The sequence below is a fragment of the Dendrobium catenatum genome, unplaced genomic scaffold (assembly GCF_001605985.2).
Source record: "Dendrobium catenatum unplaced genomic scaffold, ASM160598v2 fragScaff_scaffold_114, whole genome shotgun sequence".
Taxonomy (NCBI): Eukaryota; Viridiplantae; Streptophyta; class Magnoliopsida; order Asparagales; family Orchidaceae; genus Dendrobium; species Dendrobium catenatum.
The window spans coordinates 1,905,580-1,928,051 of NW_021318576.1; the positions used below are offsets into that span (position 1 = coordinate 1,905,580).

Genomic DNA, 22,472 nt, shown 5'->3' on the forward strand with positions numbered 1-22,472 from the left:
ATTTTCATTGCTAGATATTTTGAGAATTTTTCGTATATATTTATGAATGTGAAATATCTGAAACATTCATAAAAAAGTATTTTTATATTTTTGAAATTTTGAAAAATGCTTGAAAATGAAACTATATGCATAGAATGAATTGGCAAAATTCCGTAATTAATGCACTAATTTTCATAATTTATTTAATTAAATAATGGATTATAGACATTGAGTGGCAATTGGCGGGGTGATGGAAGCGGCTAGCGAGTTTCATTTTATTGTGGGTGGTGGAGATCAGCGCGTGCAAAGGCTTGTGAAAGATGATAGTGGCGGCGAGAGATTATTGATGGGATGACGATGATGCAAGATGATAATAATAACTGATAATTTATAGCATACTTAAAATTAAGTTAAATCCAAAAATTTTAAATACATTAAATTAAATTACAAAATAAAATTTTTAAAAATTTAAAATTCTGCTCTTCATTAACCTTCAAAGTTCAAACCAATTATTGGGCCAAGTATGCGACAGATCCGAATCCGATAGCCAAACTATAAATGGCGGTGCTCGCTGTTCTGCAATTTACAGCCGCTCGGACCTTTTTTTTTTTTTTTTGCGCGGTGAATCTCGCTCGTCCTCAACCTCACATATCGCTAACGTCCAAGCTCTCGCTCTTCGTCGCTCATTTGCCATATTTTATTTCTTCCTTATTTCCCTCGGTTCTCCGTTCTTCGAGCATCGAACGCTTCCCACTTCTCCCAATACACACACGGAGAGAGAGAGAGAGAGAGAGAGAGAGAGAGAGAGAGAGAGTTGAAGATCTAGGGTTACGGTCTTCTGGTCCGATTTCTGATTCTTGCTTCGTGGCTGCTGTGAAGGAAGATGAGCGAAAATCCTATGCCGGGGAGTTCCCATGGGAATCTGGACGAGCAGATTGCACAGCTGATGCAGTGCAAGCCACTCTCCGAACAAGAGGTTCTTTTCGAATCGATCTTACGTGTTTTATCTTCTACTGTGAGCCTTTTTTTGGGTTTTAATTTTTGTTGGATTGGTAAATTTTTTTCCGCGGTGACCGATCGCGGGTGGTGAGCATGTATTCTGATAGGGATTGCAGTTTCTTCTGTTGATGCGGGCGAATTTCTGGTTTCGGGAAGTTAGGGCTTGTGATTAGAGGGTTTGGTTTGGTGAGCATGTTGAGTTTTGCAGCTTGTTTGGGGTTCTTTTTATTATTTCGCTTAATCAGGGATAAAATCCTATTCGTTTCCTGCACACAGGATACTATAGCTTAATTTATCAGATCTGCTGCCTCGCTGGTTTATTTGTTGCTCATTGGTATAGAGTTAGATTGGATATTTGAACCTGTTTTTAGTTATACGTGATTGTTGGAGCACGAGTAAGAAGGTCAGGAACTCCTCTTCAGCATTGGAATAATCATTTGATTCAAATTGGTCGTTTGGTGTAAAAAAGTTAACAGCTTCATTTATAAAAAGCATTGTGGCATTTAAAAGTTGCACGAGGATGTAAATCAGAACAGATTTCACCATCGAGTGCTTTCTGGACACTTATTTTAATTTGCTTTTTTATTTTCTTTGAAACCCAAATGACTTGAGGCTGTTTGGTTGCCCGAAAAAAGAATGCAATGTAAAATGAATGTAGTATTAAAGAAATACTTTGGAGTTGTTTGGATAATTGTAAAAGGAATGCATGACTTTTTTTTTTTGTCGGTTTGAAAGAAAGTGGATGCAATGTAAAGTGTAAAAAGGTTGTGGTTGGGGTGGCCCGCGGTGATCGCATGGCGGCGGAGGTGGCCAATAGGCGATGGCAATGGTTGTGAGTTTGCGCTATATTTGGAAATCACCCAAATCGGAGGAATTTCAAATGCACCAAAAATGAACTAGCTAGTGTATTCCAGATGAACTGAAATTTTACTTTGCATTTCTTTTACTTCAAACCAAACATCAATATTTCTGAAACCCCCGCATTTGGAATACTTTTCACTCTCTTTGTACCAAGCCAAACAACCCTTTAAGAGTTTGATGTAAGTTGGTTTTGAAATGCTGATATTATGACGGCATCAAATGTCGATGTTATGATTGCAACGGACATTTTTGTGAAACCTTAACTGTAACTTGCTGAATAGAAATGAAAATGAGAATGTTCGGGGAATGAGATATAGAGTGCGGGCGATTGATTTGGGGATATGGAGATGAAATAAGAAATTTAGTTTTATTTTTTTAATAAAAAATTAAAATAAATAAATTATATATATTTTTGATATAATGTTTAATACATGTTGTACAAAATTTTTACACTATTTTTTTAATCGGTATGTCTTCGATATGTTTGTCATGTATCAAATGCATGTTCTGTCCAATACGTGTCGGACACGACATGCCTTTTTGAGAAGTGTTGGTGCATCATAGCCCGAATCTAATGGCTCACACAATCACCAAGTTTGATTATCATTTGGATAACTAAATAATCATAAGCATAAACAATCTTGAAAATGAGTTGTAAAAAGAGTTATATATATATATATGGAGATATTGTAAGAAGACTTATATTGGGTTTAACCAACTCATTCAACATTAAACAAGAATAAACAAAGATTGATGATTCATAAGCTAACCCTAAATAGTTGGGATAACTCTATTAATGATAATGATCACCATCATTTAACTTGTCTTTACGTACTTAATGAAAGTGGGAAATTTGATTTATTTATAAAGATTTTGGCTAGTCAAAGATGTTCAAGGGATTGTGTTTTTATAGGTGTTTTACTTGTCTAGTTTGATTTGGGGGTTTTTAGTTTGATAATAACCGAGTATAAAGTATTCAAAATGCAGGCTTTTTAAGATTTTTGGTGTTTGGTTTTGATGGAAAAGGAATGCAGAGTAAAATTTTGAAGAATTTTAACTTCATTTAGTAATTTATTTTTTATGTATTCACAATTTGCCCCTCTTTTGTTGAATTTCAAATACATCGCAAGCTGAATCCGCTGTCATTGCTAGCCACCACCCATTATCTGCAACCATCAGATGCAGTTGTTGGCTATTGCCCTTGTCGCTAACTGTCCCCCCCCCGCCACCATCACATTCGACCACCTCTATCGTTGTCATTTGTACCGCATTCATTTTACTTCAAACAAAACAAAAAGTAATCACTTGCATTTGTTTTACACCATTATCCAAACAACTTTTAAAATTCAAATATATTGCATTCCTTTTCTATTGTATTTATTTTACTTTGTAATCTTTTTTAGCAAAACAAATAGCCCCTTGGTGACAAAAAATCATTTGGAAAGAAAGCAGAGAGATATAAAAGATTTTTATGATATAAAATTTGGATTTAGAGATCTATATCATGAATGCTATTCTAGAAGGTGTAGATAGTTATGCTACAAATCAAAAGAAGATATGCCAACCCTTTTTTCTAGTTTATTAGAAAGGTTATTGAATTGTTTTTACACTCCAATTATTTTCTTTTTTTATTACTTTTGATTTATTATGATTTTGTGGTATGCATGTTGATGTGAGTTTTTTCATTCTAGTCCAATTAGGTTTTATGACAATTGTACTAAATGTTTTGTGGTCCTAATGATATAATGTCTAGATATTGGAGTTTTTGCCTCGTCTGGTAGACTTTTGGCATAATGCAGATAGTTTTGTGCCATGCTAGTTTTTGCATGCAATAGATGAATTTGTTCACATTTTCTTTTTGTTTTCCTAGCCATGCCAGGTTTTTGTAGCACATAGATCGAACATTTGACTTTTAACCGGACACAATGGCGAAAAAGGATTCATGTAGCCGACCCCACGTAGTGGGACAAAGGCTTGATGTTGTTGTTGATAGATCAAACATTGTGTTTGATACTTCCACTGGGTGCAATTTAATTTGATTTCTTATTTAACATTTAGGTAACATTGTCTATTTAGAAGTTATTTGGCAAATAAGCAAACATAAATGATTGAAGTAGTTAGGTGTTCTAAGTTTTTTTTCCTGCTTGTAGAATAAGTGCATTTACAAAATGCTTAAAGCACATAAGAAGTATTTTGTTGTTTGATAAATACAATTGTTACAAGTAGCTCTTAAGGCTCAAATGGATGAAGGCCAGTGTATTTAAAAGTAGCTCTCAAGGAAAAGTGTAGGCATGCATTTTACTTATACATGTTTATTTTCAAGGTGCTTAAAAGTTTATTTAAAAAGTAGGTTTGGGAAACTTTTGAAAATTAGTACAAAAGTTCTATGAAGTATGAACAGATTTTATAGAACCACTTTCCTGAGCAAAATAATTCCAAAAAATTCTTAAAAGTGTAATACCTACTTTTGCATTTATTCTTATTTATAGGCAACTCCTTAATATAGCTCATACTATTTGACAAATTATAGTTTGCTATTTTTTCTATTTCCTTTTTACTATTTCTTTGCAGGTCAGAGTATTGTGTGACAAAGCAAAGGAGATTTTGATGGAAGAAAGCAATGTCCAGGTAAGACTATGTTTATTGTATGTGTACATTTACTTGCAGTCCTTTAGATGTTTTTTCCTGGTAAACAAATAGTATCTGTTCTTTTTATTTTCCTTTGAGGTAGTTTTTGTTCTGTCTTTCATAATTGTAGTTTCGTTTTTTTGGCTGGTAACATAGGTTTGATGCATGTGTTCTTATTATGACATCATGGAACTCACGTATTCATGGAATCAAAGCTGAAGTTTGCGTGAAGGTTGCATTTGCAAATTCATCTTCATTAGTCTTTTTTTTGTGTTGTACAAATGTCATGCATCTATTTTCTAGTATTTTACTATTTTCCTATTATTATGCATAAGAGTTGTTACAGCTCAATCATTGATATAGTTCTTTGAATTTACCTTTATTTGTTGAAAAAAGTGATAGTTCGTATATCCAAAATTTGCTTCTAAAATTCGTTGCTGTGATGTAAACCTTTGAATTGGCATATTTATTCACAATTCTTAATGCAAGACAGTGAGGGTGGGTATAATAGATCTAAAATGAATATGAAGAATAAGTGAGAGAGTAAATTGTCATGAGGGAAGAGGTGGTTCAAAAAGTCCTGCAGAAGGTTGAATTAACGCATTATGTTACTGTCAACAATAAGAAATGAAGAAGGAAGGTTTTTAAAGCCAATCCCAAATAATTAGTTACTAGTGTAAGGATGATGCTGATCTACATTTTTTTATTCAGCTTTAAGATTCATTTGCCTTAGAGCTATGTGACCCCTTGTCAAGCATTACCTTTTCCGAACTGATTAATAATGCAGCGGAAAGTCTGGATTCTAGGATTTGATTTCACGGTTTGAAGTTTTAGAGACACATGAAACTTGGAATTGCTTAGCCAGAAAAAAAGTTCAGGGATTCTCAATTCTGTAATGCATGCTAAATTGTTATTTGTTCTTGCTAGAATGAATGAATTTTCCATGACGATTATAATTGGAATGCTTACACAGAATTTTCTTGTTTTGAAGTTTTCATTAAAACTTTTTTGGGCATGAACTTAAAATGTTTTTTGTTTTTCTCCTGCCTTTGCATTCTTTTGATATTCTTCTTAGCTTTATTGATATTATTGTACTGGGACTTGTGCTTTGTCACTCATTAGGCATGCAATTTCTATATTTGTGTGTTTTTGTACGAGATTTTGTTCAGGGATGCAATTGAATCAATGCTGTCATATTGCTGTGCATATTAGTCTTTCTGTTTTCCATTTATGCTTTTGGTTTATCTGATATCTTCAATGCTAATGATCATGATTGAGCCCTGTTTACATGTTGTGCAAAATATATATGCACAGCTTTTTCGGGTGTTTGCACTTCATTTTATTCACTTTGAAAGTTACTGCAATAGTTCTGTTTTGCAGTGGTGGGAACTGTTTGAACATGTAAAGTTTTATATTATATATATGATCAGACAGTTTAACTTTACTATGTTAAACACAGTTCATTTTTTCCATAGTGTGTGGTGTCATTTTTTGTTCCTTACCTGTAAGTATTATTTGTTTCAAAGTTAAATATGAAGGCTCAAATTTATTTGTTGAAAGCAGTAGTCTATTTTATGTCTAAGAGTAGTTTTTTTTTTTTCCTTTTTGTTGGGTGAAATTAAATTGATTTTAAGTCCTAACTTTGGGTCTAGATTTTTTTAATACATTTTTGTAGGTGGGATTAGATTCCAGGACCTTTGAATAACTTTCAAAGGTCACCACCAGCTGAATTAGCTTGTGCTCCCAACTCATTTAATTGATTTATTGTTTAGTTTTTGAATAGATGCAATCATGATACTCTATATTCTTTGTTGTCTAATTGTCTAAGTTATTTTGTGCATATTTTAGCAGAAACGTACTTTAAGGGTTTGTTTGGGTGGTTATAACTTTTTTTGTAAAGGTGGTTGCAAAGCTATTGTGGAGAAAATGATTTTCTTGAAAGCTACTATGGCCAATTGGTCTTTGTAATTTTTTTTTTTCGAAAAGAATTGAACATAAACTTTCTTATAGCTATCATACTCTAGTAGATTTGGTTGTAAAAAACAACTTGCCACCATAAAAATTCCTAGAAGTATTAGCCAAATAAAAGTGTGATAGTGGTCTGAAAAATAAATCTATGAAAAAGCTGCCCCAAACTGACCTTAGGTTACTCTGAGACTATGATGATCCATAGGTTGGATTCCATGTTGTCGGTGTCACCTTACAGTAGGTTTTAAAGTATGATTCAAATGATTTGCATACTACATGATCCATGGCAGCTTATTGCAATTTGTTGTTGTTTAAATAGATTGCTTGATCTGACAATGGTCTCTCTCTCTTTTATATCAGGGTGGAGTTTAGTGTTCTGTCTTGTCTGAAACATTGTATTGGGTGTTTGAGGAGCTTGGACAGCTAGCTATTGTTTGTTTGGATGCATATTACTTTGAAATTCTTGCATTATATCAGTATACCATGATTTGTGAATTATTTGGAAATACGTTAGGTTGTTTGATTTTGGTGGTTGTGGTGTTGAAGCTGGCATTTTTTTAACATTTTGTAGTATTGGGTGTTCTGCACAGATTTTTAACACCTTTTGTATTTATAACATTTATTTTGTTGCATGCTTCTTATTTTATCTAATTTAATTGCGAAAATGATAATGGTTATTGACTTCTCAAATTTGTCAATGCTTCTATAAATTATTCTTGGGATGCTGCAACATACTCTCAGTGAATGATATGTTTGTGATTGGAAAGAATTTATTTATATGTGTACTGTGTCTATTCATGGATATGTTTTGTTTATCATTATTATTCTTTCTATAATGGCAGCCAGTGAAAAGCCCTGTGACAATTTGTGGTGACATTCATGGACAGTTTCATGATCTTGCTGAATTGTTTCGTATTGGTGGAAAGGTATTTCTTTTTCAAACAACATGATCTTAAGAATATTTTATATATGCTATCGATTGAAACTTGATTCTGTTTTAGGATGTAATGTGTGAATTTATTTTTTGTAAATTCTTAAATCTATGGATTTCTGTCATTTTTATTAATGAAAATCCTATCTGATATTTAGTGTCCAGATACAAATTACTTATTCATGGGAGATTATGTTGATCGTGGGTATTACTCTGTTGAAACCGTCACAGTAAGAAGTTTCACATCTGTTCTGTTTTCCTTGAATAAATATTTTCTAATGATTTGTGATTTGTATTATATTCAAAATTGTTTGACCATCACACTTCCACCTTAAAAGCAACTAAAAAGAAAAAAAGACATCATTTTTTCATTTCCTAGCTATTTAGTCTTGGCTGGCTGACTTATATGACTATTTTTCTATTTGGATTTTGAGGCCGTACTGGTATATTATGGACCCTTACCATTTTCATGACATATGTTCTCTATTTCACAGCTCCTTGTTGCCCTTAAAGTGCGATACTCTCAGAGAATCACCATCCTCAGGGGAAACCACGAAAGTCGGCAGGTATACTGATCTAGCTATTAATGGAGTTTCCCATTTTTTGTTATGAATATGGCAAGATAGTCATTTCATTATAGAACTTATAATCCTTTTGATGATGAAATATTCCTCTCATTGTAATGAAAAAGCATTTCTGAAATTGCAGATTACACAAGTTTATGGATTTTATGATGAATGCTTAAGAAAGTGAGTTTCAATCATCTCAAAATCTCTATGTTTTAATTTGTTTCAATTTTTAATCTTGTAGCATATGCTAAGCAACAATGCCTTGATTAAAGTTGAGAGTGTGAAACTTTGATTCTGTGTTTTTTTCTTTTTCTAGTGGGCTTGGTACTGAATTTCTCTCTAATTCTTTCTCAGGGTGTGGTTCATTTTCCAGTTTGAAAGGAACTGTGATGGTTGTTATATTACCGTGCTCTTTTTTCCTTAAATTTTAGTATATTAACTTCCTTTTTTTTTCTACTGGGTACCTTCTTGCCATCAATTTCCCTTATTTCTGATTTAAATATATGAAGTAGTTGTTGTGGTTTCACCAGAATGTTTTCCGATGATCTGGCTTTCCTCGCATCCAATTGGTTTCTATATTAATTGCTTAATGGGTAGTAGCTGCAAAAACCATTTTCTTTTAATCTGCTTTGTGTCTAGAACTGATAGGTGATTCATGGAGGATGACGACTTAAATCTTTTAATTTGATTTTTATGATTGTATAGTCCATTGTATTTATTTGCTTCTATGTTCTTTCGTGAATAGTGTTTTGTTAAAATTGACCTAGATTCATTTGTTGGTTCTTTGGACTTTAAATATTTCTGTAGCGTTTTTTCTTGAGTGTTAAAAGCCATTGAGCAAAAACAATCGCTTAAAGGGCTGTGAAGAAATCCTATTTTTTTTACTTGATTCCAATGTCTGTAGGTATTGGAATGGTAGTTTTTTCCATAATCATTACCCTACATTTTAATCTACTTATTTTTATGAAATCACCTTCTTTTGGAGCTTCTATGTATTAAATGCTAAATTTTTTATTTAAATCCTGATCCAAACTTACAGGTTCAGAACTAGTAGTTTGCATTCTTGCTTTTGATACATCCTAATCTATTTCTTATGTATACTTTCCTTAATCGTTGTTGTTATTTTTTTATTTGTAGCTCTGGCAGGTCATGTCTTCACTTATTTGAACTGCAATGTATTATTTCTATTAGAAATGTGATTGTATCAACCATTTGTTGACTTTCTTTATGCGTTGTTTTAGGCTGATGGTCATGAGAAACAACTGAATTCAAAATTGTAACTATGTGTTTTGCTATCAAGCGCAAAAAGAAAAAGTTGTCATTTATTATAGAATAATCTTTATCTAGAGAGGGAGGAAAAGAAGTAGCAGGTTGAAGAGTTTCAAGAGTTGGTATCTTTATACAAAATTAAACAGCAGTCTTAGATATGATTGAGCCCGAAAATCAGATTGATAAACTATTTTTTAATATGAAAAGGTTTAAATTAGTGATAACTAGCAAGTTTATGGCGATCTGAAGTTAAAAAAAAATTTCCGTAATAAAATTGAAAAGTTTAACTGGTTAAGATTGATCATAAAACTGATGATGATTCTTGTCAAGCTAAGGCAAACTTGCAATATGAAGGTTGATCAATCATAACTTTGGGAGTGTTTACCATACGATTTTTATGGATAGTGAACTTTTTAATGGATTAATGGAGAGAATGCAGTCATAAAAAGTTATTTAAATAGGCAAGTCATTATTTTTTGGGTCAATATGAGCTCGACTCTGAAACTTCACCGATTTTTTTGAGTTACTTACTATGTCCTTAACCCCGACCCGAATATTATTTTGGTTGTCCTAAAGCTGAATTTTTTTTTTCTTGTCCAATATTGACACCCCTACGGTTAGAGTATTATCTGGCAAGACATTAAGTCTTTCACTTGAATCATGTACATTTTTTTTGTTATGAAGTATGAACACGCCAAAATGTCTCATGTATTCATGTAGAATACTTTTTGGTCATTAACATGGCTTTCACACGACGCACTCAAAATGTGTTGGACGTGTTTCAACTCCAAATTAGGGTCAGACATGGGGAAGACAGGCGGCATATTTGTAATACACATTTTAGGGTTTTTTTAATCAAACCTTGGTCCAATTGCCAACAATTAAAACTATTCACACTTGTCCCATACTCCTTTCTCAACTTCCCATCCATTTATTCGATTCACCATCTTTCAAGTTCAATAGTTCGCATATATGTCTTGGAGTCGATGATCTTTTCAATCATCTTGGTTTCATAGTTTAACCTTTGTTGATCATCCTTGTTGAATATCTTTGCATCAGGGCAAGCTCCTCTTCGTTGATTCTTTTTGTGTGAATATTTTGAAATAGTTTTGAGTCTGTTTTTTTTTGCAGATGCTTCACATGCATCCAAAATTTTTGCAGTGGTGCAACCTAGCATCTCAACCATTTTCTTTGCAGCAACTTTATGGGCACGCATCCTCATGACCCTAGCTCTCTTTGACATCTATCCCATAACCAGTACAACTCTTGAGATGCTTGGTTCCCACTTGTAGCCCTAGCATCCATATTTTCCATCTCTTTTTACTGGTATTCTAGCCACTAATGGCTCTAAGCATTTAGTTTTATTCTGGCCATAATTTTTTTCTTACTTGATTTTTTTTTTCCTGTCAAACTAAAATTTACTATATTGTGGAGCTTCTTATGCTTGTTTGTGTTCTTTGGTTGTTGGCTTTGATGTATAATGGTTAAGGGCTATTGTTAATGCCAATGGCAAAAACATTTTTTTTATCATTAATGATTTTAGTTTTTCTTTGTTATTGTTAAACTTCTCATTTTAAATATTTGATATCATACTTTATTGTGTTAGACATTTAGAAGAAAATATGAAGGTTGTGAAAATTGAATCGAACATAGAATGAAGAAGACGTTCAATATTTAATGTTCAATAGTTCGACCGGGGTTAAATTAGGTTGAACTGGATAATGTAATAAACGTTAAAATTATTTAAATAACATTTAAATGACATAATAATAATATAAATTTATAACTAATAAATAAATGAAATTCATACGCAGATAATATATTCTAAAATTTTTAATTTGAACATATTCAATCATTAATTTTAATTCACATATAATATTGATTTGTCATAAAATTTGGCTTGATTGGGCATGAATCTCGAGGCATATTTGATTTGGAACCTTTCAAAATTAAATTCGGGACCATCTGAACCCAATCTTAACAAAGTTATAGTTAAATTGAATGTTTTGATGAAACAAATGAAATAACACAAAGATCTGTCAAATTCGAGCTCAAATGAGCCCAAATCAAGGGCTTAAAGCATATGTGGAAGCTTCAAGACATTATTTGGATGACAAATGATATCCAAATATAGCATGCTTATGGTCTAATTGAGTGGCTTGATGAGACGATTCTAACGAGCCCAAGATCGATTAATTCTAACACCATTTAGGAAGATAAAAGTTGAACAAATACTTCATGATTGAGAGAATCAATATGGGCCGTCTGCTAGAACACTTCAAATTTATTCCAAATCTATTCCATATTTACGGGGTATGCCACTCTCAAAATATATAAATAGACTCTCACTCTCTACATGTGGGGGACTTTTTAGAGGAGGTTAGGACCTTCTTCTAGAGATTCAAGAGAGCTATAGGCATGAATCTCGGAGCACCACTATCGGGAACCCTCACCACCTGGCCACCATCATCGGACTTTCATTGGCCGATCGTCGCTGAACATCCACCCTATCGTCGCCACCAAAAATCCGCCTGACCATCTCCGTTAGACCTCTGTTTGGCCACTATTGTCGAGTCTACGTAGCCCGATCACGGTCCTTCCGACCTCAGTTGTCCGCCGATTATGATCCTCATATCACAGTCGCTCGACTATGGTTCTTTCGACCTCCATCGCCCGTCGACTATGGTACCTCGAACCACCTCACCTGACGATGACCCTCAGACCACCATCACCCTATCACGGTCCCTCTAATCTCCATCGCTCGACAATGGTTCCTCCGACTTCTATTGGCTGACTAATGTCCCTCTAACCTACGTCGCTTGTCAACTACAGTCCTTCTTGCTTCCGTTGCTCACCGACTATCATCCCTCTTATCTTAATTGCCCTACTATGGTCCTTGACTTGCATTATCCGACTATGATCCTACTTTAATGAACAGACCAACATTCTCTTGAGAACAACCTCTCATGTCATTAGATTCTTCCCACTCTAATCATATAATTTGCTCTATACAATATATATTTGCTAAATTGAGTCGACGCCTTCTCTCGAAGAAGGACATCATTTGTAATCAACAACAAACACTAGTGAAATCATTTTAATTAGTTATGCCTCATATTTTTTCTCTTCCCTGGGTTTTTTATGTAAAAAATTTGATGTCTATTATGATTGTTGCACCCTTTTCTCATTTTGTATTTGTATATTGGATCTTCGTATAAAGATAGGACGTTAAACTCTTTATTTCTCTACCGCCATAAATATTCTGACGCACAACAAATATAAATTTTGTTTATATATAAGTTTATAAATTTAATATAAATGATTACTAATTTATATTATATGCTTATATATAATTTATATCTATAGATTATATACAGAATTTATATTATAAAATCACATCTATAAATATATGTTAGATCATTTATTATTAAAAAATTGATAAAAATTTAGTTTTTTTATATTGTATAATTAAATAAATAAAAATTAAATATTATTAATTAAAAAATATTTAAAAGTATGTAGTGTATGAATGTATGTTTTCTCAACTTAAGAACTTCATCCTAGTTATTTAGTTCAACTTCAGTTGGACACAGTCTTTTTTTTTGTTTATATGAGTAAGGAAGGCACATGGGATGTTGGGCTATGTAAAAATACTTAGTTGGTGCTAGTGTGACAAATGTTTATTAAAAAAATTTAATGCTCATTTTAAAATTAAAATATATTAAATTAAAACTAATACGTTAAATTTAATATTCTGTATTAAATTTATTAAATTAATTTATTTAATTATGTAAATGAGATAGAAGTTGAATCGACCAGGTCTAAGAAACCAGAACCAATTCAACGATCTGCTATTTGAACCAGCGATTTGAACTAGTTTTTCATAGTTCAATACGAAGCCAATTTTGGAGATAACCCAGGTTGGCTAACTGATCTGTTTCCGGACAAACTGGATGGATCGATTCGGCTTTCAAAAGAATGGAAAATGCTATTTTGTAGTTGTTTTGATTACCCATTTTATATTAAGAATTTATAAAAAAGAATGTGATGTTCATGGCATATTGTATCGTAGCTTTTATAGTTTCGTCATCTTGTCCTGTTGTTTTTGTTTCATCGCGTCCATGTTTAAATATGATTTTTTGTAAGCGGGCATTTATTTACTTGAATTACATCTTCATGCGATAAATTCTTTCTTTTTAGAATTTGTTGCATATTTCATACATCTGATTTCTATAAATTTATTTATCCTAATTTTCTTGTATGAATACGTGTCAGGATATAAATCCTGCATGTTCCCAAACTTGCAACTTATTTTGCTTTGGAGAAAATGATCAAAATGGTCCCTTAACTCTATATAAATGACCAAAATGATATCTAACTATATTAAAGGATTATTTTGATCGCTCAAGTCTTTAAAGAAGAATCAAAATAGTCTCATGGTTGGACTATTTTGGTTCCTCTTAAGAAGTCGAGGGATCAAAATGGCATTTTGATCAAAATGGCATTTTGACCAAAATGGCATTTTGACCAAAATGGTATTTTGGTTGTTTAATATAGTTGGGGATTATTTTGGTCTTTACTAAAGAGTAGAGGGACAATTTTGATCATTTTCTCTTTTGTTTTGTCTCTCTCTTTCATGTGGCAATGTTTAGGTAAACCAAAAGTGGATCTTATTATATAAGTATTACAACGAGGGGTATAAAGATGTCCACCTTGGGATAGTGGATTCATTTCTTTCATCAGTGAGTTGTATGTTTATTACTAAATATGTTGGATACAGATCTATGTTTATCTTCTAATATTGGTATCATGAATGGGTTAAAATGCGTACTTGATTGATTTTTCTTCGTCTTACACAAAACTTCAAAATTGGCTTTTTAGTTGTCATAATTATCAGAAGATTGTTTTGGCTTTTAGTGCTTCTTGATTTTGCTGGTACTGATAAGGTGGTGGGGCTTTTGTTAACTTTGGTTGGAAATTTGTGCGTGTTTTCTTAGCTGATTTCCTCACAGTTGTTGGTTACATCTCTCTGCAGGTATGGCAATGCTAATGTGTGGAAGATATTCACCGATCTATTTGATTATTTTCCATTGACAGCATTGGTTGGTCCTCTGAACTTTGCTATACTGTTTATGTTAGATTTCATCTAGTTTTCCAGTCATGCAATGATAATTGTAACTTTCTTTACTAGATTATTTATGTTGAAGTCATCGCTGTTTTATCTCTCCATCATATGCATGCCTAGTTCTTAGACTTGTTGGATTCTAGAAGTTCGAGGGTTGATCTTGGGTTGGCGCTTAATTGTAAAATTGTAAAATTTATGAAATTATTATGTTTTTGAATTTTTGGCTCTATGACCTAAGTCAATTTTGGTTATAACTAGGCAAGTTTTTTCACCAGTGAATAATGCACCATAACTTCATTATGATGCAAAGTAAGAAAAGAGTTTGCGAGGGTGTCACTTGCTAGTGATGCGCCATAACTTAATATTGTTGTGCTAAAAATTTTGCAAGGGTTGGCTAAAATTAATACTAGATTTGCAACCTAAAATTAAGAAATTTTGCGTTGAAAGACTAGAGAGTTCCATATGTCCGCAAGAAATTAAATGGAAATAAAAAACAAGACAACTAAATTGGAGATGGTTATATGCTAGTGTATATTGGGATGGTTATCAAAGGAGATTGAATAGGGATAATAGTTGATGAGCGAAAGCTAAAATTGTTGAGGTAAATAAGATTAGTGCTTGGGTGATTGTTATTAAATTAATTATTATTAAGGACCTTTATAACTTTCTTCATAATGTTATTTATGTTGAAGTCAGTGTTGTTTAATCTATCCCTCATATGCATGCCTAGTTCGTAGACTTGTTCGATGTTAGAAGTTTGAGGGTTAATATTGGGTTGACTTATTAAATTAATGGAATTAATTGTAAAATATATGTGAAAATTTATGAAATGATTATGTTTTTGAATTTTTGGCTCAATGAGTTTGCGAGGGTATCACTTGCAAGTGATGCACCATAACTTAATATAGTTGTGCTAAAAATTTTGCAAGGTTTAGCTGAGATTAATACTAGTTTGCAATATAAAATTAAAGAAATTTTGCATAGAAAGACTAGAGAGTTCTTACGTCTTTGCAAGAAATTAAATGGAATTAAAAAAAAAACAACTAAATTGGAGATGGTTATATGCTAGTGTATATTAGGGGTGCAAACGAGTCAAGCCGACTCGCGAGCTGGCTCGAACTCGACTCGGTAACTGGCTCGACGAGTCGAGCTTATCGAGCTCGCGAGTCGAGCTCGAACACCATTTCGAGCTCGATGGCTTATCGAGCTCAAGCTCGACCAGACCTCTGACTCGGCTCGTTGGCTCGACGAGTAGCTCGCGTGTGCGACTGGGCGGGAAAAAAATGGCGTCAAGTCTCGAGTTTGGATCTCGACAGCGGACGCGACGAAGAACTTGGGAGTTGGGACTCGACGGCGGCCGCAATGGACTCGACGACAAAAGGATCAGATCCAGTGGGAGTTGGGACTTGACTGAGAAGACGAGCTTTGGATCTCGACGACAGACGCAATGATGAGGTCGGGAATCGACCGCGACGACGAGCTCTGGATCTCGACGGCGGAAGGATCAGATACAGTGGGAATTGGGACTCGACCACGACATCGAGCTTTGGATCTCGACGGCGGACGCAATGATGAGGTCGGGAATCGACCGCGACGCCGAGATCTGAATCTCGACGATGAACGCGAGCTTAACATCGCGGAAGGATCAAATCCAGTGGATCTTGACTTCGAACGCGACTGCAAACTCGACGACGGGCAAGCGGAGCCAATGGCGAGCTCTTGACGACGAAGGAGTTCGCAATGGAGCTCGACTGAGCTCGAAAAGCCTACTCGGGATGTTGTTCGCAGCGGAGCTCGACTGAGCTCGACGAGCCACTCGAAATATGAGACGAGTCGAGCTCGAGCTCGGATTTTGAGCTCGACTCGAGTTCGAGCTCGAGCTCGGTATTTGAAAGTCGAGCTCGACTCAAACACTACCTGGCTCGAGCTCGACTCAACTCGTTTGCACCCCTAATGTATATTGGGAAGGTTATCAAAGGAGATTGAATAGGGATAATAATTGATGATGAGTGAAAGCTAAAATTGTTGAGGTAAATAAGACTTTAGGTTGGGTTGGGTCATTGTTATTAAATTAATTATTAATAAGTATTGTACACATGCGAGGTGCCTGTAAGAATTTGAAAAACCAAATTTGGGAAGTAAAACAAACCATAGTATCACATACTTGAAGAAAAGAGGATAATTATTGATGGCAGCGTAAATTGCATAATTATTACCAAATGTTCATGATGCGTTTTTAATTTATTTATCGTTATTGGTTGACAAATGGATGCTAGAATGAGGCTGCCTAATTAGCAACTCTGGATTAGCTCTCTGCAGGTCCACTGCTATATTTTGGTTACAAGTTTAGAGCAAAATCCTACAATAGTCTCCTGACTATTAATTAATGCTAAATTTAGTTACAGACTTTCATAATAATCCAATATAATCACTCCATTATTAAAAACATCCAACTTTTATCATTGTCAAAAGTAACAATTAAAGTTAACTGAACAATTAAATGTTAGAGCATTTTGGATATTTGGGTGTATATGTGATTATATTATTCTTATTATATATTTTATCATTATTCATATTAAAATAAATAAGTAAATAATAATGGAATTTAATCAACTAAATAATAAGAGTGAATAACTAATAAACATGATTAATTTTTGTTATGATATTTGTATTTATTTTAATATGATGAATGACAAAATATAAAAAAATAATAATATGAACTTACATACACGTTAATATCCAAATTTCCCTCTTATTTAACCGTTGGTGTTAACTTTTACTATTACTATTGGCATTGTGACAAATTTAAGATATTTTCTAATAGTCGGCTAAGACTAAATTGGGCTTTTACTACTAGTCTGAGGATTATTTTGGTGTTTTCTCGTAAGTTTAATCTGTGTGACCAAAAAATCTTTATTTTACAAAAATGAGCATACAATTTTTTTTTTTCTAATGTTTCCATGCCCACTCCCCAAAATCATATCTCCCAATACATAAATATTGACAGAACTTCAACTTGTATCCATGTCCCCTATGATATTTTTGGATGCTCTACGTTCCATCTCTTTTACCAGTTTTGAAACAATTTTTGTTAAAAGGGGCGAAAGAATTTCCTTTTTTACCATTAATTTATAATTGGCAAAGAAAATGAAATGGGTTGGGGGTGGATTCTCCATGGCTTATTTTTGGGTTGTTTTGTTTTAGGCTTGGTTTGGGACGGCTTTTTTACTGCTTTTTAAAACGGAGTTTTAATACAAAAATAAAAAAAATTGTACTAAAACTCCGTTTTAAAAAGCAATAAAAAAGCCGTCCCAAACGAAGCCTTAGTGTGCAATTGACAATATTTTGCTCAGAATTTCAATAATAGCCCGTTAGGATGACATAGATTCTGATTCTCTTTCCATTCACTGAATTATGTCGCTATTTTCTTATTTGAATACATCCGTTATTGTGCCTTCAAAGCTTTTAATGGGACGTAAACGTTTCCCTTGTTTGGAATAATTCACGCATAATTTATACTAAAATTAGGCAAATTATTAATTTTTAGTTGTCCAATGTTTCCCTTAGGGAAGTTTTATTTTGTGCACTAAAGAATACATAATGCTCTTTTCCTAACACACCTGCTATTCATGCTTGTGCATGCATGTGTTAACTTTTGCTTTGAAGTTTGAATATCTATTTTGTTTCCTTTAAATGGTTATGCAACTTAATTATAAGCATTGACTTAAAGTAGTTTTAGAATTTTCTATTTTTTGGATCATTCTTGTTTGATTTTCCCCGACTTAACTCTCTTAAATTTTGTGAAGGTTGAGTCAGAAATATTTTGTCTGCATGGTGGATTATCCCCATCTATTGAGACTCTTGATAACATTCGGAATTTTGATCGTGTTCAAGAGGTTCCTCACGAAGGGCCAATGTGTGACCTACTATGGTCTGACCCCGATGATCGATGCGGTTGGGGTATCTCTCCTCGCGGTGCTGGATATACATTTGGGCAGGTAAATTACTCTTTCACCACTTTGGTATTTGAACTCATTTTTTCCTTTGCTTGATGCTATTATCTATTTCAGGATATTTCAGAACAATTCAACCATACCAATAACCTTAAGCTGATTGCTAGAGCGCATCAGTTGGTCATGGAGGGATATAACTGGGGACATGTATGTTATTGTTCAATGCTGTCATCTATTTTTTTGGGACATCCTGATAGCATTTATTTATTTATTTATTTCCCCGTGGCTTGCTCAGGACCAAAAGGTTGTAACCATATTTAGCGCACCTAATTATTGCTACCGCTGTGGGAACATGGCCTCCATATTAGAAGTTGATGACTGCAAGGGTCACACATTTATTCAGGTCTTCTTCTCCCTACTTCCCTCTTTTTCCCAACTTCTAAGGGCATCTCCAATCGAAAATCTCATTTTTCACTGCAAAATGCCGTGATTCATCTCCAATCGAACTCCATTTTTTCCCCTTTTGCGAAGGTAATAGTCGTTCTCTGCTTTCGCGCGTTTCTTTGACAAGTTCGGTAGAGACCAAAAAATGGCAAAGATGAACAGTGCAACGCCAATATCAGCGCCCACTGTTCACCCGCAACCAAATAGCGGAAGTTTTTACCGTTCGGCTGGAGCTCGCAAGCGACGCATTCAAGCGTTTGGAGTTCGGTTTGAGATGCCCTACCATCCCATGAGAAAACAAATGGGAATGCTTTTTTGAATTATTTTATTTACGTCTTCTGAAATAGTTGTGCCCATTATTATGCAGTTTGAACCAGCACCAAGGAGAGGCGAACCTGATGTAACAAGGCGAACTCCTGATTATTTTCTATAATTCTTCATCCATTTAGCCTGTCACTGATATCTGGCTGCAAGTGTAGACGCTAGACAGGTTACTTACTAGTTAGGGACAGACAGTTCAATTATTTCGAGCTTCTTAGCTTGGTGGTTTGAAGGGTAAGAGAGAATGTGTATGTTGAGGGGGAAGGATTTTGAAATTTTCTTGCGATTTCGAGGACTTGTTATTGGTTTCAATTTGTGGCTGCGAAAGCAGTAAGGGTACAGTATTCAGTGTACTGTGATTCCGCTCCCTTGTTTTGATTTTGCCCCTTATTATATTTACTTCATTTTCAGTATATGTAGAGATGAGAGATCAATCTTAGTGTGCAATTCTTAGCGTTAGTCTTTCTTTCCAGTTATTAGCTAAAATGCTTTTTCCATTGGCAATCAATGAGGAAAAAAGTCGTGTAGTAATTATGGCAGAATGAGTTTGAAAATTACTTGTTGAGAAGGAAACGCAGAATAAAGGAATGCAACCTAAGAGGAATATTATGATGTATTAGAATGAGTGCAGAAGAAATGTAGCATAAAGTAAAATGAATACCATGTTAAAGAGGTAGTGTGATATTAGTAGGATGTTTGATAGTTCAATTTGGTTAATGTGTGAATGATTAGCTTGTAGTAGTCTTATATAAATTAAATTATGTCTATTTAGAAAGGATGGAGATATACAAAATGATGAATGAATTCAAAATTAATTTACTAATTTTTTTATTTTCTTGTTTCTTTTGGTAGATTAAGCAAAAAAAAGCTCATATTGCTTTGTTATGGTCATGTTCCTAACAACATATGCTCGCAATATATAATAAGCCGTTGCTCGGCCACGTTATCTAGAATACCGTCGCTCTATAACAATTTTTGCACCATTTTTGTTGATAATCTTTTGAGCCTTATCACCTAATTATGATATTCTAATCATCTTCAATGAATATTATCCTCTAACCATCATCACTAGATTAGGCCTCTAATTATTATTGCTTAACTATATTCTTTCAACAATTCTTATCACCATCATCCTATTATGATCCTTTGACTACCGTTGCTTGACTACAATCTCTTAACCACCATTTGCTTTACTATGGTCACCCGATCATCATCATTCAATTATGATTTTCTAAACATCGTCGTTTGATTGTGCTTTCAACCACTATTACATTACTATGATCATTCAATCAACATTGCCCGACCATGTTCTTCCACTCATCATCTCTTGATTGCAATCCTAAGATTACCATAACCATTCTTTGATCCTTCCACCACAATTACTTAATAGTCTTAACTATAGCCCTCCAGTCATTGTTCCCCAACCACGACCTCCCAAATATTATCATCGAATTATAATCCTCTACAATTTTCATCTGACATGGTCCTCTGATCATTGTCTCCAAACTACGATCCTCTAAGCATTATCATCATAATGCAATCCTTTAACCACTCACTTGAATATAATTCTCTAAACATCATATCAAGACTACTATCCTCCGACTATATTGAGAAACGTTGTTTTGTTACCCATTGTCACCAATAGTGTCGACAAACGCCATAGCTTATGAGCCTAATGCATGTCGTCGATACCAACATTGAGTTCAAACATCAAAACTCATTTATTATGGACTTATGTTAGTTTTGTGTGCAATCTAATTGTGTCGATCGATCGGGTTCAATTGTTGGCTCAAACCTCAATTACGTTGGTTGAGCTTGTCGAGTGGTTGCAGGGGGGCAGCGCTCCCCCTTCTTGGGGTTCGAGGGCCTTAGAGTGCAGCAGTGTTGTACATTGAAGCGTTGTATTTTAGTGCATTGCAGTCGACTTGGAGCAAATAGTGGAGCACTGTGGCACTCCAGGGCTAGCGTTGTGGCGCTACAAGTCAGGCTTGAGACAAACGGGCTCCAACCTTGCTGTCGTACCACTGTGAGTTGGGCTGGGTAGTTTTTCTTCTCATTTTCATGTTTCACTTTAGGGTTTCCATCCTTTGGTATATTGAAATGTTTTGTCTATTTTGTGTGAAGAATTAAGAGAGGCAATGAGAAAGCATGACCAGAGAGATTTGTACAATTTCTTCCAATTTTTACATTGAATTTCTTGGTATGGTGTGGCTTCATAATTTGTTTTTCATTTTGATTTTTTCATGTTAAATCTTGGTGTTCATTTCTATTTTATTTTCTTGCATGTTTTGTTGTGTGCTTTACTTCCCCAACAACTACTTGGTCTTTAGTTTACTATCCTCATAGGAGAATGACCAAACATACATCAAGTAATCTTTGGAAAATAACTCCCATGCCACATGGCTATTTGAACCTCCACTATGAATTATGTTCTATATAATTTATATTTGCTATATTGTATTAACACCTCCTCAATAATTAAGAAAAGCATCACTTATAAATGATTATAAACCCTAGTGGAATTATTACAAAAGGGGCATTTCCCATGTTTTTCCCTTTTTTCAAAAATTTCACATACAAATCTTAGCATCTCTTGCAAATTTTTGTGTATCTTTGTGTATTTTGGATTTTCATATCAAGCTAATATATTAATCTCTCTCTGTCATTATGAATGTTCAGACACAACAAATTTTAAGCATTTTAAAATATTAAATATCATTTAAATCATTAAAAATGATTCATGATTCTTTAAAATATTATTTATTTATGTTTAAGTGTTGGTTGATGATATAATTTACCCTTCTGGTGAATTATGCATAATACCTCTAAGTTAGAGGCTCTAACCCTTCATTTCTTTATTTTTATTATTAACCAATCTAAATCTTAGTCCCTTTTAAAAACATATATTTAAGAATATTTTCTTCTTTTAATTTATCTTTTGGGTACTTTGATATGCTACTTAAGCTCAAGGTGGAGTTTATTTTTCATTAGGATCCTAAGATCTTGGTGGTTATATGGTCCACCTTATGAAGTATCAGGTTCCCCCATTTGATTCCTTAACAAGCCTTTTAAATGATTTGATTTCTATTTGAGGTGTAAATTTATTCTTAAGTACCATTAAACCAATTAGTAATTTTAGGTACTTTGATGTGTTAACCCACCTATGCATCATAATTATCTTAGGATCCTAGAATGACATGGTCCACCTTAGGCTTGGAGACAAATCCTTTGGGTTTTTTTAACCTTTAAATATTAAACAAATAAAAATCATAAAATACATATCGCTTAAAATCATTTATAACCTAAATATAAGCCAACCTTTGCTATAAATTTAGTCAATTTCTCTTGAATGTTAAATAAAATGCAAATCTTATACATCTTAAAGTTAGGATTTAGTTAGGGTTTGTATTTTCCTAATCTTCTTA

The 22,472-nt window shown here is 33.9% G+C and overlaps 1 protein-coding gene across 1 annotated transcript; it reads left to right on the forward strand.

Annotated features, from left to right (window-relative positions):
* The first annotated feature begins 578 nt into the window (after window positions 1–578).
* LOC110102169 (serine/threonine-protein phosphatase PP2A catalytic subunit) lies at window positions 579–19,481 on the forward strand. Its single transcript, XM_020830369.2, has 11 exons — window positions 579–955; window positions 4,411–4,467; window positions 7,278–7,361; window positions 7,525–7,596; window positions 7,861–7,932; window positions 8,075–8,115; window positions 14,240–14,306; window positions 18,136–18,327; window positions 18,400–18,489; window positions 18,578–18,685; window positions 19,094–19,481. Exons 1-11 carry the CDS (start codon window positions 863–865, stop codon window positions 19,157–19,159), a joined length of 942 nt encoding a protein of 313 aa, XP_020686028.1. The 5' UTR covers window positions 579–862; the 3' UTR covers window positions 19,160–19,481.
* The last annotated feature ends 2,991 nt before the right edge of the window (window positions 19,482–22,472 follow it).